The sequence below is a fragment of the Alligator sinensis genome, unplaced genomic scaffold, assembly GCF_000455745.1.
Source record: "Alligator sinensis unplaced genomic scaffold, ASM45574v1 scaffold237_1, whole genome shotgun sequence".
NCBI classification, from domain to species: Eukaryota; Metazoa; Chordata; order Crocodylia; family Alligatoridae; genus Alligator; species Alligator sinensis.
The window spans coordinates 1,427,049-1,441,845 of NW_005841849.1; the positions used below are offsets into that span (position 1 = coordinate 1,427,049).

Below are 14,797 nucleotides of genomic sequence, written 5' to 3' on the forward strand. Positions count from 1 at the left end.
GTTATGACGTCTCTATTTGAGCAGTTCTACTAGTCTTTAGTATAAGAACCTATGTCTTTAGAAGGAAGGAATATTTACCAAGTACCTGTTGATAATTCTTGCTTAAATTGGTGCTGTGAGGCAGGGTCTTGCATTAAGAGTGTAGCTGTAACTGTAAAAATTTTTCACGCATTTGTGTATTTCAAAGACGGAAGGTAGTAATCCCAACCAAAAATACAGTGGACATGGAGGGCTGTGACTTAGCAGTCTGGCATGAAGAAACCACCCTTTGGGCTGGGAAAGAGAATGGTCAGAGATGTCTGAGAGAGTCTCCCATCAGCACAGAGTTATGTTGTGGGGTGACCCAAGAAGGATTTCCAGCCATAATCCTCGCCCAAATGCCAGTTTCTTATTCGGGTCCATATACTTAGTACTGTACAGAGGCTGAGGGGGAGGAGCGGGGGGCTCTCAGTTGACAGCCTAGCAAAGCCAAACCACACTTTGGGCTGGACAAGACTCTGGTCAGGGGTGTCTTGGCAAGTACCCGGTGGCACGGAGGCATTGTACGGGGTGGTCCAAAAAGCATTTCCTTCTGTAATCCCAGCCCAAAACCCAGTTCCTTATTCAGGCCCATATACTTAGTTCAGTGTGCATGGGTTGCTGTCAATTGGTAGCCTGGCACAAGTAAACCACACTTTGGGCCTGGCAAGACTCTGGTCAGAGTTCTCTAAGAGTGTCCCCCAGTGCGACAGAGGCATGATGTGGGGTGAGCTAAGAAGGATTTCCTGCTGTAACCCCAGCCTAAAAGCCAGGTCCTTATTTGGATCCATATACTTAGTACAGTGGCTGAGGGGCTGTCAGTTGACAGCCTGGCAAAGCCAAACTGTGCTTTGGGCTGGGCAAGACTCTGGTCAGAGATGTCGAGGAGAGTCTCCCAGTGGTACAGAGGCATGTGCTAGGGTGTTCCAAGAAGGAGTTCCAGCCATAATCCCAGCGAAAAAACAAATTCCTTATTTGATCCATTATACTTAGTACAGTGGGCATGGGGGGGCTTTCAGTTGGCAGCCTGACAAGGCCAAACTGCACTTTGGGCTGGGCAGGACTGCACTCAGGGTTCTTTGGGACAGTCTCCCAGTGGCATCAACAGGAAGTTTGGGGTGGCCCAAGAAATATTTTGCCCCATAATCCCATTCTAATGTGATCTTCAATTAGGGCTCTGTACTTGATGCAGGATATTATTTTACATATTAATTAGTAAATAAGCACACCTAATGAAATTCTGTCTCTTTAAGATGTGTAATTCATTAATAACAAGCTTTTATTGGGTATAGATTAACTTTGAAAAAGGAACCGGAAACTGGGAATAAGGAACTGGGTATAACAATCCAACTTCAGCCTCATCTGAACAGACATCCCAGAAATGCAGGCACATGCCTGCAGTGGCTCAGGCTAGAAGCCAGGGGGCCCTAGAGCAGCCCTCCTTCCTTCCACAGTGCTGAGCTGAGGGGGGCATGGCCAGGCCCAGCAGGATACTCTGATTAGGGAGTGGTCCGTGCCCCCCTCCCCCCGCAGCAACAGCCCAGCAAGGAATGTTTATCACCCCTAACTCAGTGTTTATCACCCCATTAAGAAAACAGAGGGACATTGCCAGATATCTCTTGATTCTGCCTTTGTCCTATGTGCCACAATTCAGAGGTAGCCAGCATGTGGTCTGCTAGCTAATGCTGAGAGGTGTCTGTGAGGGACGGGGGAATGCCTGCTTAGCACAGAGTGGGGAGGGGGGAGCAGAAGCCAGGCAGATGTCTTTAGAGACTGCTGGAGCTGCAGCCAGGGAGCAGAGGAGAGGAGCCAGCCCTGCTGTGGAGCAGAGAATCCCACCCACTCAGACAGCATGCTGGGATGCTGGGGAAGTCCGATTTAATTTAAACCAGGAAGAGGTCTGGGACAGACATTGCATAAACCAGTTTGAGCCAAATCAGTTAAGTCTGATACTACATTCAACCAGGTTTATTTCAGACCAGTTTCAGTCATTCTCAAACTGGCTTATGTGCATGGAACCTCTGTTCTGTTACAGGTTTAAGCCAGTTTCTGATCACTTAAATCTGTCTATGTGTAATATCTGTCCCTAGCCTAAGTGTGGGTATTCACATACTTTTGATTGATCATAGTCATCTTTCACGGACCCCTTAGATATCGTCTGCGGACTGTCGGGTCTGCGCCCCGCAGGTTGAAAACCACTGTACTAAACAATTTACCTCCAATAGAGGGGGGAGAAAACTGTAGTGGGAGCCAGCCCTGTGTGGGGAAGGCAGCAGATCCTTCTGACAGGTTTCCTGGCACTGCATTTAGAAACAGAAGCCTGAAATGAAATAAATCAACTAGAGGAAAAAAGAGGAACCAAACTGAGATGTGGAGGCAGCAAATTCTCAGGTAGGCCCTTTTAAACATTTTCCTTGAATCAAGCAGTTGTTGGGCTTCCCCTGGCCACTGTTTGTTTAGTGACTGAAACAAAGGCCCTTGGTTTAGCTCCACAGAGTAAATATTTGAGGTTATGGATTAACCAGCCTGCAGTAGCTCTCATGGCAGAAGACTAGATAGCTGGGATTCATCCTGGGTAAGTGTATGCTTCAGAAGTATGGTATCCTTCTGTATTTAAAAGTGAGGCTTTATTTAATTAATGTGAACTGTGCCAAAGCTGTTTGGTAGGAGATGAGGAGAGGGCAGGAGGGAGAAGGTTCAGAGAGAAAGGAAATGTGGCAGGGAGTGGGCGGGGAGCTGTGTAGAGGGAGCTAACGTATGGTTAGGATGGACTTCAGTGATCCACAGCTTTCGATCTGGAATCCACCTAGGGGCAGGGACAAGTCAGCATTTCAGATGTGAACCTGCCATGTAGACAATACATGAAGGATCGTACTGATCTTCTCTCCAGCTGGACATTTCTCTATCTTGGGGCCATGCTGCAGCCCAGCGGGTGCACTCTTTCATGCTGTTTACTCTCTCAGGTGTCACCTCCTGCACTATGTGGAGATTCATGACCTTTTCCTGGACATTGTTGGCTGCCTGCTCTTTCTGTCTACTTGAGGCCTCAGGTAAGTTCCCATGGGAACTTCTCTCTGCACTACAGACTCTCATTGGGAACAACCCCCCGTGCAACCCTCAATTCCATGCTGTCACTGGCGCAGTTTCACCTGTGGTATCAGTGATGGCAGGCCTGTTGTACACAGGCTAATGGAACCAGTACCACCACAATGCCTAATTCTGCCCAGTAGCTGATGTGGCTAAAACTCAGCCCCATCCACCCTAACACACTTACCGCTGCCTGTGCTTGTGATGCTGTACCCACAGTGGAACAGACCAGGCCTTTGACTAATAGTACAAATAACGTTCCCAGCACAGCTCACTGGCAGGACCCCCGCAAGGCTCCTACTGCATGTGTCTTTCATTGCAATAAATAAGCCCCAATACACTGAAATATATGTCTTTTTGTCAGAAGCCCTGTTAGATTGTAGCCAGAGTCCTATTGCAAATCCAGCCTTTAATTAGTGCGTTAGGCAACAAGAGTAGATTAGCATAAAGTCTAATGTGTGAATCTTAACTCAGACAGAAACAGCAACGTATGTTCTATTTTAAGCCTGTTTTCCCACCGCAGCCAATGCCTTCTGCCTTTACAGTACATGCATTTTGACCAATGGGTCTTCACTGTCTGAGAGAGCATTAGGCTTCCCCTAATCCATCCTCATGGATGATGCTTGATCCACCTCGGCAATGTATTAATCTCATAACCTATTGAGGGGGCAATGTAGCAGGCAAGCCAACAATCAAGTCAAGGAAGCTGTGCTTGAAATATGCTCCAAGTCACTAGATGCAGAGTCAGTTGGGGGATATGCCATGGTGCATGCCATATGAAGATGAAATCCTGCCCTTCCTGACACACTGCAAGCTCTTCTTGCAGGAGTGAACTACCTGAACCATCTGTGGGAAAAAGCCAAAAACTGAACAGCCACCAATAGGTGTCCTCTATCACAGGCCTTATGCACCAGTTCTAGGCACCTGGAATAGAACAATTCCAGAATGCCTTGGCAAGGAGTTACTCTACGTTGCCACAGGTTAAAACTACTACATCCAAAACAGGATGCCTAATTTCCTGTGCTGCACCGGAAGTGGGCCGGAAGTGCTTCTGGTCCACTTCCGGGTCTGCTGCCGAGCACGCTTCTGTGGGACGCTCCATGCGCCCCAGCATCGCAGTGTTCACAAGCCATGCTGTTACCTCGAGGTATGTAGGAAAAACATTTAAAGCTGTGTCTATGGCCAAATCGCCGAATCTTTTGGAATCTCTTCAAATCAATTTGGAGGGTTCTGATGCGATTTGGAAAATTAAAGGGTCCTCTGATTCAATTCAGATTCGGAGATTCAGCCACCGAACCGGGCTGAATTGAATCAGGGACCAAAGCTTTGCACAGCCCTAGTATATACACCATACGATCCCAGTGCTTTCATTAGCAACCATGCAGTTTTCCAGCAAAAATGCAGTTGCTTTGCCTTAAACACACTCTTGAGGATTTTCAGTCATTGCTTGTTCCATCTGGATAGGCACTCTGAGCCAGGAGTGTGCTGAGCCTCTGTGCTCACACATCTTCACTGATTGTGTTCCTCTGGAGTTTGTGCCAGCCTGGGGTAGTTTGTGCCTCCTTTTCTGCTTCTGAACCTCTGAAAATCAGGCAGAAAATATCTCTAGCCAGTGATGATAACTTTGAGACTATATCCGAAAGTAGCTGGAAACCCAGGTTCAATAACATTCCTCATCCCCTTCATGGTTCTCTGCTCTCCCTCTGCATCTGCTTCAAGTGTTTTACAGCCGTGAAGATGCAAACAAAGTCCTGAAAATCCAGAAGCGAGAAAACTCTTTTCTGGAGGAGCTCAAGGCAGGCTCTTTGGAGCGAGAATGTAATGAAGAATCATGTGACCTGGAAGAGGCAATGGAGATATTTGAAAGCAGGGAAGCAACAGTAAGTCCCATATGTGTGAACATGAGAATTAACCATCAGAGCATTTATTTTTGACTGAGATGTACTAAAGCCCACATCAGGCAGCGCGTTCCCAGGAAGAGGAGCAGCACTCCTGACAGGTAGAGCCCAGCCCCAGCTTGTGTGGATCAGCAGCACACAACTGAAACCAGTGGCACTGCCTCAGTTTATGCCACCTAAGGATCTGCCCCTTACTCATGCTTTGTCTGCCCCCAGCCTCTCAGCAATCCTTTGACCAGTTCTAAGCTGTTCCTCCTCTCCCCTCACAGCCCAAATCATGGATCACCCTTTCCCCTGCTTGGCTTCCCACCAGAAATTCTGCCTTTTCTTCCTCCCCTATAAACCTTGTCCCCCTCTCAAACAACTTAAATTGTTACTATCATTTTACCTCTAAGGTGAGATAAGGGGTATAGGTGGACCCATATTTCAGAGAGATGGGGCCTCCCATGGCCAACAGCATCCTCTCCCCCCATACCTGAACTACTAGAATCAAGCACATATTAGGACAAGTGCCACTGCTGACAAGCTCTCTTCAACCTGTTAAGTGTGTGTGTGCTGGAGAGGTTGCTGCCAGCAGTGCCAAGAGAAAAAAAGTGAACTGGGTTTACCAGGTGAGCTGGAAGTAATTCATTCTTACCATTAGTCTGTCCAGGAGAACTAAAGTAACAAGTGTTAACCCAAGTCTGGAACTCCCTTATCCCAAGGCAGCAATATAGTTAAAGAGCTTTCATGTGAAACAGTTTGTTTCCTACTTTAACCATGTTTCTCCGCATTTTTTTTGTTTCTCCACAGCTAAGTTTCTGGACCAAGTATATTGGTAAGTAAGGAGCACACTTTCTCAGTCCATTGGCAGTAGGGGCTTCTGCTTCCCTGCCACCACATACGATACTGTAATCCAAAGTCTCTCTACTTTGTTCCTTCCCAATTGTATGGGGTGTGCAAAGACTATGTTCTCATGTCACATTCTGTACCCAAGCTACCACAGGGCCTTCATGGACAATTTCAGATGTCCATATGCCCATTGTCACATCATCATTCTACAGACAAATCATAGGGCAAAAACTGATTCCTAAATCTAGTGGCTCTTACTATCCTCCCTGGTGCACACCAAGGGACATACCCCACCATCACACTCTAGCTCAAAGAAACCCCTGAAAAACCCAGCACATTTCCTTTCCCTCTTCTGCCCCCAGACTACTTGCACACCCTGCAGGTGTAACTGGGAATCCAACGTATTCATAGACTCCTAGAACAGTAAGTAGGGCTGGAAGAGTCCTCAGAGGTCATCTAGTCCAACCCTCTGATGAAGGCAGGATCACTGCTGTCTAAACTAAAAGTGTTTGTCTAACCCAGAGATGGGCAAAATTGTGGATCCAGCCAGCAGCCAGACTCCATTTCCCAGCAGCCCCTGCCTGTGTCACTCCAGCAGGGCATGCATCTGAGGGGAAAGGTGCTCTGGGGCCATAGCTGGGGAAGAGCTGTGATCTGGTGCCTGCATGCCCTGGGATTTGGATTTTCCCATAAATTTGGATATTTCCAGTAGCTGCCTGAAAAGAGCTCATTCCACCTCTTCCTGGTTTAGTGGTTTCCAGCAGACACCCACCATGACATCACCCTTGCTTTTCCCCTCTTACCCTGACATAGAGGCTTTCAGCACGCCTGTGTCCTGCTTGTACTGCACCTCAGAACATAGAGGTTTGTCCCTTTTATACACAGAGCAACTAACTTTTTTCTCTCGCCTGTCCTTCCTGAACAAGTGATACTCCTCCATGGCAGTACTCCACTCCCATGAACTATCCAACCAAGTCTCAGTTATCCTAATTGCATTACACTTCCATGATTGTACTAGAACTTCCTCTTCTTTCTGATTATCCCCCATGCTGGTCCTTCCATCCTTGTGCCTGTGTCTTCAAGAACATTGTCCTTATGTCTTGCAGAACCACTGGAAATCTGTAAACAGCAGGCAATACAAACACTCTTAAAATATCAACCTTGCAGTGACCACTTCTAAAGTGGATGTTGGATGGTTGGCAATGGGGTAGGTGGGGCCCGATGTAAACCTCTGACCCCATGCGAGATATCTGTAAGACTGGTCTAGGTTTCCCTTATGTGTGTTTCAGATGGAGATCAGTGTGAAAAACAACCTTGCAACAATGGAACCTGTCTGGATGCTATTGGAGGGTTCAACTGCATTTGTAACAGAGGCTGGGAGGGACTTCTATGCCAGCATGGTAATGCTGTGTACAAAATATTGTTCTAATATCTGTGTTAAAATATCACTCTTAGTGGTAGGTACTTCCATAAATAGCGAGAGCAACATTTTCTGCCCAGTAAAATCAGATCTGCAACAGCTGTTAAAACAAAACAAGAAGTTGGGGGTTTGAAATACAGGTTTTTCTTCCTTGGAGAAATGCTGATCAGTGACCAGGAGATGCAGTAAACTTAGTCAATGACAAAGAAAAGAACTTCCCTTCCCTCAGTCCATATCATCCTGGTACCTTCTGTTTCACTACACCCTGGCCTTTCCTCTCTCCCTGCTCCTGTTTGTGATACTGTGGCTGGCCATGTTTTTGGCTGGAGTGGCAAAAACACGCCAACCTCAACTTATAAGATGCTGGTGTGCCAGGGGCAAATGCTGGGGGAGATGCAAAAGGCCCAATCCTTGTTCTGGTAGCACAGCCCCAGCCCTTTCTCCACCATCTGCCCCCAGGTACAGTAGATGCACCACCAACAACAACCCAAGCTGGGGCTCTGCAAACCTCAGTGCAGCTGCTTGCAGCCTCCTGGCCACCTGCCACAGCCGGCTTGGGCTCTGGGCAGGCCCTGCTGCCTGCCACAGAGCCCAGGCTGCTTGCAGCAAGCAGCAGGGAGGCACAAGCAGCTGGACTGAGGTTTGCAAAACCTTGGCACAGCGCATTGCTGGCAGCGGATGCACGTGCACCTTGGGGCAGACAGTGGGAGAGCTGCACGGGGACCAATCCTTGTTGTGGCAGTGCAGCCCTGGCCCTTTTCTTGCTGTCCACCCCAAGGGACACATGCCAAGCAAAATGCCTTCATGTGCCATGTTCTGGCACACGTGCCATGGGTTGCTGACCCCTGCCTTCTACCCAAACACTCACTATCTGGCAACAAACCCCATTCTCAATCCAGCACCCCAACTCCACCAAAGCCAGAGGCTGGCACCCTAAATGCATTAGTGATTCCTGTTTCCTTGATGCAAGATGAGGCAATTCTGTTTTACAATGCAACTTGTCCAGTTTTGAAAAGAAATGTCAAAACCCTTTGGTTTTTTTACCTTTTGCACTTCTTTCTTTTTCCTTTTCCTCTCAGAGGTTCTATACACCAACTGCTCCATTTGTAATGGAGGATGTGATCATTACTGTAAGGAGGATCCTGGCAACCAGCGCCGCTATTGCAGCTGTGCTTTGGGATATAAGCTAATGGAGGACTATTCTCAGTGTTTGCCTGATGGTAAGATGAGGAGATGGGAGGAAACCCACAATTCAGATTTTACATGGGGCTCTTCAAGAGAAAAGGGCTTACAGTTTTACATGGAAAAACATTTACAATGTTATTTCTAAGAGCTTAAATGCATCAATTCCATGTTTAAATGCATCATTTCCTCTCTACATGACATACTTCCCTCGTTATTGGCATTAAAAATCCATCCCATATTTCTATTTGGAATTTTTCATGAAGCCAAATCCCTCAGTAGGATCAGGGAATTACTCCCGCATTGAAACACTTAGGGAATGCAGAGAAGCCCCTGAGAGCAGCTTGTAACATAGGGAGACAAGGCTTTGGGTGATGGTGAGGTCAGGAGTTTCCTGTTTAATACAAGCTGACCGTGATAGGATTGAACAGTCTGGACTTTGCCAAGTAACACCTTTATGTCTCTTGTAGTGGAGTTCCCTTGTGGAAAAGTGAAAGTAAATGTGGAATCCAAAAAAGATATCCATATTCGACTCATTAATGGGAAAATTGGAAGGAAAGGAGATAGCCCCTGGCAGGTGAGGAATAAAGAATATTTTTCTGGTTAAGTGTTCAGTCTGTAGATACCTAGTACTGCTTTGTAAACCCAGATACTCTAGTAAGGCTCCTAGATTAAAAGTGGTTGCACCCTACCAAGCTGAGATTTTCCCTTAATGTATCTTTCCAAAGCCAAAAGCTTGGTAGCCAAAATTAATGCAACCTTCACTGTACTGTGTTAGCCTCACTGCTGTTTGTTAAGCTGCATGTTTTCCTTGGTAACATTTCCAGTGAATGGAGCACAACGCCAGTCTCGCCTGTAATGTTCCATTCTACAGCACATTCTGGTTACAGTAGTATTATCTCTGTAAGAGTTATAGGAAATCCTTTTGTTAATTTTTTATAAGAATGTACTTTTATAAAGATAAGACAAGCTTTGTCAGGCACAGGTTGGTGTTCTAGAGCATGAATTAATGTAACAGAACATATCACAGCTTTATAGAGGACATTCAGGCTGCACAGGAGCAGGACTGGAGAGCATGGTGCACTGAAGTCCTGAATTCATCTTGTACATTGAGGTCCTTTCACACAACTCTTGCAGCATACGGTGGCTTTCCCCAAATAAGAATGAGCTCATGTGACCTTCTGCTCAGTTCACACTTTTGGTGGATGTCAGGATAATTCTTCTCTCACTTGGGCTAAGAGTTTCAAAGCTCAGATGGACCACAATCGTTCCAAACAGTAGACAGCTGCAACTCATGAGAAATCATAGACTTGAAAACCAATTCACAAAGAATACTCAAACCTACATTATTCTATCAGGGCCCCAAGTGTCTTGTTAGGGTGCTTTTTTCCCCACTGTATATGGAGCTCAGCTGTTATCTTATGTTTTGTACCCAAAGGTCTAGTATAGACGGCTGCATGAGAATGGAAACGACTGCAACCTGTGAGCTGAATCCTGTGATACCTTGCTTCTCCATTTCTTTGTTTCAGGTTATGTTGTCAGATGGCAGGGGGAAATTTAAGTGCGGGGGAGTCCTTATCCATACAGCCTGGGTCCTAACAGCAGCGCATTGTGTTGAGGATGACAGGAGGTACAAAGTAAAACTCGGTATGAAAAAAACACTAACTTCTGTACTGATCTCTCTTATTTTATCTATTTATTTAATTTATATGTTTCCCTTCTCAGCAAAGGCTCAGGGTAGCTTAAAGAAGAGAGCAAAACAATTTACAAAAGAAGCCAACAGCACAGCAAAACAAAACAAATCAGGAGAAACAGCAACTTATAAAAGCTAATAGTGTATAAAGTAAACGATATAGAAAACCCCCGCTAAATACTATACCAGCTTATTCTTGTCTGCTGAAAACCTGCCCAGACAAGGAGATCCTACCTCACTTCTAGAAGACAGCAGGCTTAGGGTCCAGCAGGCCTCAGGGGTGGGGAGTCTGGGAGGCACCTATCAAGAATGATGTCCCACATGTTTTTGTCAAAACAGGCTTCATGCATTGATGGTATTTGTAGGAGGTTGTTCTTGGCTGACCTTAGGGATTGCAAGGGGACGTTAGGAAAAGGCAGTTCCAAAGGGATCAGGGGCCAGGCCACATAGGGCCTCAAAGATCAAAACCAGCACCTTGAATTATGCCCAGAAATCTACTGGAAGTCAGTAAAGACTCTGGAGCACTGGGGTTATGTACTCCTGGCAACTCACCCTCACCAGAAGGCATGCTGCCCCGTTCTGCACCAGTTGCAGCTTCTGGGCAGTCTTCAAGGGCAGCCCGGCAGAGAGTGCATTGCAGTAGTTAGATAAGCAAGCTGAAGTTGGGTGTCATCAGCATATCAATGACATCTCACTCCAAACATATGCACAATCTCACCCAGCGGCCTCATGTACACATTGGAATAGGAAGGTTTTGAGGGGACAAGTTGTCACCCATTACCACCCTCTGAGATGTCCCTGCTAGGAAAGAGCAGAACCAGTTGAGCGCAGTCCTGTACAGACCCACCAGGTCATGTAGGCTCTATCAGCACTTTGTGGTTGACTGTATCGATGGTTGCTGAAAGTTCTAGTAACAGCAGCAGGGCACAATCCCTGTCACTCTTCAGGCAAAGATTGTAAACCAAAGCCATGAGCACAGTCTCCATGATACAGTCAAGGCAGACTTCATTCAGATGTGCCTGGAGCAGTCAGGCAGCTACCCGTTCAGTGATCATCCACAAAATGGGAAGATTGGAGACAGGGCAACCGCTGACTGGGGTGGTAGCATCAAGCAATGGTTTCTTGGGGAGGGTCCAGACAATCACAGACTTAAAAATGTCTGGCACCCTCTCCTCCTAAAGGGAGGCATCGACAATCCCCACCAGCAGTGTCCCCAGTCTCCCTCAACCTGCTTTTATAAATAGCCAACTCAATGCTATGTCCAGAATGAAACAAACTATTTTTAATACCATATTTATTTGTATACCCCATGACCCAGAATAAGACACCCACCTTGTTTTGGGAAGGCAGGATGAAGGAAAAGAACAGATTAATCAATAAGTAATTTAATATAACAAGCTATAAAATACATAAAACCACTTTGTTCCATTCATGATCTTGAGTGTTCACATGAGCTGCAAGACTGACTGTGGGTATGTGACCAGGAAGTATGGTAGGCCTAGATGAAGTAATGACGTCAAATCACCTATCAATATGGCAAAAGGTCCTTTTAGCCAAACCATTTGGAAATCAATATACTGTTTAAGACACCTACCCCAATTTTCAATTGGTAATTTTTGGGAAAACGGTGTATGGTATGCAAAGAAAGATGGTAATCATTTTAACCTAAGTAAAGCCATTTGACTTAATTTGAGCAATTATCCACATGGGTGTAGAACTGAATGAGTTTCTACGTTCTGAAGAGAGCCCATACTGTGTGTGTGTGCAGTAAAATAGTAGAACCCTCATACCGACACGTGGATCTTTTTCTACTACCAAATCCTTTCTGCTTCTACTGCACCAGATGCAGGGGGAGGAGGTGTGGAAGGAAACACTATTAGTACTCTGTTATTAAAGAGCTGATCCTTACAAAGCACCTCTAGATATTTGAACATAAATCTGGAAGACATCACAAGAGCTGAGAGTATGGAGGATAACCCGTCACTGGGGCTTGCATCCAGCTTTCAAATCACTGCACACGTGGGTACGCTTGGAAGCCTCTACTCAGGAGAAATTTGGCATAGTTGTAACAGGGGTGCTGCAGAGGGAAACCACTGGCAGATCTTTGTGGAGTGGCAAATGTGGCACCTAGCCACAGCCAGTACTGGTGGCTTTGTATTTATATGAATCACAGAAAATGTGCACCAAATTCACTCTGGGACTACCAAATAATGATCTCTGTTCCATTCAAATTAAATAAGCAAACTTCTTCACACAGAGCTGTTGTGACATCTGGGTGGGAATACATGCTCAAATTCAGTTGATTTTTTTGGTGAAAGTATTTTTATCAAGTGCAACAGATGTCAGCATGAATTATGCCACTAAAAAAATCTGTGGTATCATAGTGTAGAAATGTGAGACAACAACAAGTGCATTCAGAAGAGTTAGGATCCACTTTTTAGTTTATTACTGTATGTCTACGAATCCCTTAGTGGCTCAGCCTTCTCCTTTTCCTTTGAACAGATGCAAACTTCCTGTTGTTACATTTATGACCCTGCATTTCTTTATTTTTACTGTTGTATCCCTATGTCAATGAAGCGCTAAGTGGTCTGATATGCAGTATAGTGATAGCTCTGAAGTCTTGTGTGATCAAAGATTTCTTTCAGTATGAATCCCAGCTCTTGGGATAGAACAGTCCTAGAAGTCTGCCACTAACGTCCGTGTATTTTAGTCTTAGTTCTAGTGAATTTTGCAATAGGACAGGGAGAGACATTTTGTTCAGTTTTTTTGGCAGGGGAAGTCTCACTTATTTCTTTCCTCATTGCTCTTCCAGGTAAATATCACCGTCTGAGGGATGAGGAAACAGAGCAAATAATTTTGGTTGACAAGGTAGTGATACATGAAAACTATACCAAGGCTGACTCTGATAATGATATAGCCATGCTGCACCTAGCTAAGCCCATGGTCTTTAACAAAAACGCACTACCTATTTGTCTTCCTACGAAGGAACTGGCAGAGCAGGAGCTGACCAGAAGTGGGAAGAAGATGGTGGTGACTGGCTGGGGCAGCAAAACTGAAAAGACCATGAATTTTTCTAATGTTCTCAATTACATTGAAATCCCCTTGGTTCCACGTAATGAGTGTGTCCAAGTTATGCGACATGATATCTCAGAGAACATGCTGTGTGCAGGGATCATTGGAGACCAGCAGGATGCCTGTGGTGGGGACAGTGGAGGTCCCATGATCACAACGTTCAAGAACACCTCATTCCTAGTGGGACTGGTGAGCTGGGGAGAAGGCTGTGGGAAATCAGAGAAGTTTGGAGTTTACACCAAAGTCAGCCAATACCTTCAGTGGATCCAAAGGCAAATGAAAGCATCAGAAAATACATCTAACAACTGATTCTTATTAAGATGAATCTGGACTGCGTGGGTCAAGTGCCAGCGACGGCACACAAAGCAATGTACTGTTGTGTCTTCTGGAATTACATCTATAATGTATAAAGCAAGAATATTTCAGTTACGTGTACTGTTTTCCTTGACATTTTCTCCCATCTTGTGGTGGTCTCCATTAGGGCTGTGCAAAATTTAGCCACCAGTTTTGTTTTGACGCTGTTTCGACCCATTTCGAGGTCAAAACAGCAAAACTGAAATGGAACAGATATGATCAAAACAGCCTTGAAACAAAACAAGGCAAGTCGAAACATTTCACCGTTTGGATGCTGTTTTGACGTTTCGTCCATAGGCTATAATGGGGAAGGTTGAAACAGCCTATAACTTTGTCATTTCTGGTCTGATTTAGACAAAACCTGCAGGAATGGTAGCACCTTCTGAGGGCACGAAGCATGCCAAGTTTCAAGAAGATAGGTGCAGGGGGTTTGGAGAAACTGCACCCCAAAGTTTTGAGAGCCAAACTTGTGTCATGTGTATGTGTTAAGCCACAGTGGGGTCAAAACTGCAGAACTGCTAGCCCCTGCTGAGGCTACAAAGCCTGCAAAGTTTCAAGGAGATAGGTGCAGGGAGTTCAGAGAAACTGTACCCCAAAATCTTGAAAGCAAAACTCATGTCACATGTATATGTTAAGCCACAGCAGGGTCAAAACTGCAGGACTGCTAGCCCCTGTGGAGGTCACAAAGCCTGCCAAGTTTCAAGGAGATAGGTAGAACCCTTATACCGACACGTGGATCCTCATACTGACATGCAGGGGTTTGGGGGAAACTGCACCTCAAGCTGCGGACAAGCAAAACTTGTGACATGGGTGACACTGTGCATGTTAAGGCGCAGCGGGGTGACAGCTGCAGGCCTGCTAGCCCCTGCTGAGGCCACGAAGCCTGCCAGCTGTCAAGGAGATGTATGCCCCAGAACCCAGAAGCCCTGCACCTAACAACTATGACTTAGTGGGGTTAACAGAAACCTGGTGGGATTCTTCCCACGACTGGACAGTACACAGTGAGGGCTATAAGCTGTACAGAAAAAGGATAGAGTAGGGAGGAGAGGGGGAGGGGTTGCGCTCTGTCAAGAAGCGTTATACATCAACCCTTATCAAAATGGAATCGGAGGAGGAGAAAGTAGAAGGATTGTGGGTTAGGTTACATGGAGGTCAAGGAGAAAGGGATTTGGTGGTAGGGGTCTGCTACAGACCCCCACACCAAGGGGAAGAACTAGATTTGGGGCTCCTGAGGCAGCTCTC

The 14,797-nt window shown here is 45.9% G+C and overlaps 1 protein-coding gene across 3 annotated transcripts; it reads left to right on the plus strand.

Moving 5' to 3' along the window:
* Nucleotides 1–2,047: 2,047 nt before the first annotated feature.
* Nucleotides 2,048–13,644, plus strand: PROC (protein C, inactivator of coagulation factors Va and VIIIa). 3 transcript variants are annotated; one of them, XM_025209475.1, is made up of 9 exons: nucleotides 2,048–3,068; nucleotides 4,825–4,985; nucleotides 5,796–5,820; nucleotides 7,124–7,234; nucleotides 8,334–8,474; nucleotides 8,907–9,013; nucleotides 9,966–10,083; nucleotides 12,942–12,997; nucleotides 13,115–13,644. In XM_025209475.1, the coding sequence occupies exons 1-9, from the start codon at nucleotides 2,963–2,965 to the stop codon at nucleotides 13,508–13,510; spliced, it is 1,221 nt and encodes a 406-aa protein (XP_025065260.1). In that variant the 5' UTR covers nucleotides 2,048–2,962; the 3' UTR covers nucleotides 13,511–13,644. The 3 variants fall into 3 exon arrangements, with proteins under 3 accessions (XP_025065260.1, XP_006016057.1, XP_025065251.1); XM_006015995.3 differs by having other exon boundaries at nucleotides 2,048–2,593; nucleotides 2,982–3,068; nucleotides 12,942–13,643; XM_025209466.1 differs by having other exon boundaries at nucleotides 12,942–13,643.
* The last annotated feature ends 1,153 nt before the right edge of the window (nucleotides 13,645–14,797 follow it).